Here is a 4,024-nt window from a genome sequence, read left to right as displayed (position 1 = left end):
CGGCCCCGCCCAGAGCATGTGGTTCTCGCCAATCATGACCCAGGCATCTTCCCGGCCCCGCCTCCCTCGCGGGCCCCGCCCCAGCACGGAGACTCCGCCCCGATCTCGGCTCCGCCCAGAACGCGTTGTCTTGGCAACCAGGCTCGGCCCGGATTCCGCTACGTTCGCTGCGGGCGCCGCGGCGCAAACTCCTGCCCGCGGGCCCCGCCCCCACAGGGGCCTCGAGGTCACTGCGCTGCAGGGCGCGTGGCCCCGGTCCTCCCGGCCCTCTGAAGTCCCCCCGAGATCCGCCTTCCCTGCCCCCTGAAGTCCCCCTGGAGCTCCTCCGGGCCCCGATTCCCAGACTGCGCCGGCGCTGCCCGGCCTCTGCCCACAGGCCTGGGCCCCCAAGGCCACTCTCCAGGATGCGGCCCCCCAAGGCCACTCTCCGGGACACTGCCCCTCGAATGACCCCAGGGCTTGTCCCCGCCGAGGCCCCAGGGCCAGCAGCCCCCAGCGGAGCTCTAGGAGTGGCGACCATACCCCTTGCCTCTGCTGGACCTGTGCCCACGAGGGTCCGAGGCGGTCACCCTCATCCGAAGGCGCTGGAGGTGGAGGGTCCAGGGCGACAGAGGAGCCCGGGGTGGCCGAGTGGCCTCTGTGCTCCATTTCTGGACGGTCCCCTTCCCCAGCCCTAACGCCAGGGGTCATCCGAGTGACAGCGGTGGAGGAGGGGAGCAGAGGAGACGCCAGGTGTGGACACCCTGCCAGACAAAGGGCCTCCCCAGGACCATGCCCGGTCAGCCCCCGCTGTTTGGGGGTCGGGATGGCCAGGAAGGTGTCCATCCCCCCGGGGAACGGCTGTCAGCGCTGTGGTCTGTGACTTGTTAGGGCCTTAAGAGCTTGGTCCTGGACACAGGGGCAGTGTGTGTCCTCGGGGACCAGGCAGCCTGACCAGGTGGGGCCCGGTGCAGGGACCTGGGCTGTCCACTCCTTGGTCAGTCTGGCCGGCAGCGGTGGCCACGGCGCCCCCAGGTGGTGGCAGGAAGCATGATGCTCTCCAGCAGGGTCAGGCTCGCATGGCGAGTGGTCAGTGCCTGCCTGCTTTCCCGTGAGCTAGTGTGGTTATTTGGAAAATTAGTGCCATGACACCATTCAAGGTCTGGAGTCTATGGAACCACCCCTTTGATTTCTAAACGCAAGGCACTGTTCAGCTTCCTATGGCAAAGTCTGAACTGGATCACTGAGGTGAGGGTTGCATCTTGTAGGGCTCTGGGTCCAGTCAGGGCCCCCATATCAGGTGGATGTAGGACAAGATCTAGGTGTCCTGTAACTTGAGCTATGGAGAGGGGTGGGTTATGGTCCCTACATCTGTCAATGTGGCTCAGTGTGACCATGCCTCACCCTGGTTCCCGTCCCCAGAACACCCCATCCCCACCTTATGTGGCCTGACAACCCACACCCACTTTCCTGTCACCCTTCCTCTGAGCTGGGACCGAGGTTGGGGGCTGGGAGGGGTGTAGTACATAGTCTGGAAGAGCTCTGTCAACCTGCACCCTGCGCCTTGAAGGCTCCTCACTCTGTCCCCTCCCACCTGCTGCCCTACTCATGGTCCAACTGAAAGGCCCACTCCTTCACTTGGGCCTGGGGGTCAAGGCCAGGTGGTGTCAAAGGAGTGTCCTGTTCCACTTCTGTCCTTTCCAGTGCTGGTCCCTCATATCATCGTGGTCTCCAGTCTCTGAAATGGGAAGGGGCTCTGTAAGATGGGAAGAGGAAGGGGATCACAGGAGACCCTGGAGAAGCAGTAGCTGGGGCTGCTGTGACCCACTGCCCAGCCCAAAGGGTCTACAAAGACAGTACATTTCATTGCACCCATGTGGAAAATGAGGGTGCCTGAGAGTCCACATGTGTTCTGTGGAACCCTGGTGGTACAGAGCATAAGCTATTGGGCCATTAAGTGAAAAGTCAGCAGGTGAAGTCCACTAGCTACTCTATGGGAGAAAGATGGGCAGTTTCCTTCCATAAAGATGTACAGCTCGGGGGAGCTCTGGTGGCCTAGTGGCAAGAAGCTGCACTGCATTCCCAGAGGAACACGGTTCGAATCCACCAGATGCTCTGCCGGAGAAGGAGGCGCAATATCCTCCTGTACCAGTCAGATCTGATTTGACGGTACACGCACACAAAATAAAAAAAATTAAAAAAAAAAAAAAAAAGATGTACAGCTCGAGAACAGGATGGAGAGGCAGCAGCAGGCTTGGGTTCTGGTCTGGTGAAGTCCTTGTAGCAGTGCCCCGCAGACAGGCCTCACTACGTCTCCAGCAGAGTTCAAGGCCAGACACAAAGAGCGCGAGGGGCCCAAGGGGCTGACCAGCCCCAGTGCTCCTGTCTGCTGCCCTTCACCCTGTGCTCAGTTCCAGGGACAGCTGGAGAGCCCACAGCTTTGCAGGAGCCGTTCTCTCTGCCCACACACTGCATCCTGCACAGTGCCTGTCCCACTCCCAAAAGTCTGATCTCAAAAATCGGCTTGAGCGATGCCTCCTCCAGGAAGCCTCTCAGGCTGAGTTAGGGTGCCTCTCCTGTTGGGGGCCCCCTATACAGCTCCCTGACACTGACTGTCAACCCTATCTTCACTAATCTGGCTGGAGCGAGCCAAACTCAACTTCCCTGGAGGGCCTGGTCTGAGCCAGGGCTGGGGTAGGGGAAGGAAAGGACGGACCTTGTGGGGACCCAGGGTGGTTCGGCTGCCCCGAGTCAGGTCTCTGGGAGGCTAGAGGGAAGTGGCAGGCCGTGGATGCTCCCTGTACCCTCACCCACCCTCACAGGCCTGGATTAGAGAGAAGAGGCAGGAAGGTATTTTGTAAACGGTCTTGTTGTGGACAGCAGCAGCCTGGTGACACACCCCCGGCAGCCAGGCTGATCTCAGCCGGGGTTTGGCCTTGGATGAGGCTGGAGGAATCAGAGGGTGCCCTGAGCAGGGTGGGGATGATGCAGAGGTGGCCCTGATGGGTAAGGTAGGGCTGGGAAGCAGAGAACACCCCACATAGGGAAGCTTGGCCCAGCTGGTGGCAGTGGTTTCTGTGGGAAATGTGGGGGCCTCAGGCCTAATACCCCCCAAAGCCCCCTCATGGGCCCAGCTCTGATGCTGAGCTCTAAGACGACCAAGGGGCTTCTCCCAGGGGTCTCAACACTCACCCTGTACCCCAGAACCCCTGAGATGGCTGCTCTGCCCACCCAGACAGCTTGGTAGCCACGGTCTCTGGATCACCCGTGACCACTCATCTGGTGGCCTTACCCACCTCCTGGCTCTCCGTGTCCCCAGCTTCCCAGCCCACAGGTCCCCCTCTGGCCATGGTCCTAGAACCACACTCTCACTGGTCAGGAGTCTTCCTTGCCAGCCAGGCTCAGGACACGCCTGGTTGCTCTGTGGGCTTCTGGCAAAACATCCTTGAGGGACACAAGTAGGAGCTGTGTTTGCTCAGGAGGTGGCCGCCTTCAGTCTTCAGAGTGTCCCTGCTGCTGTGTGGGGACATGGAGGTAAGAAGATGTGTCAGGCTGCTCGTTGGCTGCGCACCTGTGGAACACAAGCGCTGCCCACGATGCTGAGGTCCACAGAGCAGCCATGCCGATGGGCCCCTCGGGCAAGCGGGCCGACCACACTCCGGCCATGGCAGAAACCAGCTGCTGATGCCTCAGCCTAGATGCTGGGGTCCTGGTGGCTGCACACGACGCCCGCATCCTCTTGGTGACCGCAGTTGTGCGTGCCCACGCCGGCATGCGCGCACGCCAGCAGGTTGGGCTCCTTCCCGGTGCAGCGCACGTCGTCCAGCAGGATGGGCAGCGAGCGGCCCTCGCCAAACTCCGCGCGCTTCACCGCGCGCACCGCGTGCGCAAAGCCCAGCTGGCGGCACACCACGGCAGCGGCCTTGGAGTCCCAGGCGTCGTCACACACGGTGCCCCAGCGCCCTCCCGCGAACACCTCCACGCGCCCACGGCCCGCGCTCAGGCCAGCGGGCCGCACCAGGCGCACCGCGCCATTCGCCAGGGC

General features: G+C 62.1%; 1 protein-coding gene across 1 annotated transcript in view; it reads right to left on the bottom strand.

Annotated features, from left to right (window-relative positions):
- Positions 1–3,673: 3,673 nt before the first annotated feature.
- Positions 3,674–4,024, bottom strand: part of HHIPL1 (HHIP-like 1) — a 35,383-nt gene continuing 35,032 nt past the window's right edge. The window contains exon 10 of the mRNA XM_006879170.1: positions 3,674–4,024. Within this exon, the coding sequence (XP_006879232.1) occupies positions 3,674–4,024 (351 nt within the window).

The sequence above is a fragment of the Elephantulus edwardii genome, unplaced genomic scaffold (genome assembly GCF_000299155.1).
Source record: "Elephantulus edwardii isolate Elephantulus edwardi_28Jun2011 unplaced genomic scaffold, EleEdw1.0 scaffold00002, whole genome shotgun sequence".
In the NCBI taxonomy this organism is placed as follows: Eukaryota; Metazoa; Chordata; class Mammalia; order Macroscelidea; family Macroscelididae; genus Elephantulus; species Elephantulus edwardii.
This window is presented reverse-complemented; position numbering and strand designations above follow the sequence as displayed.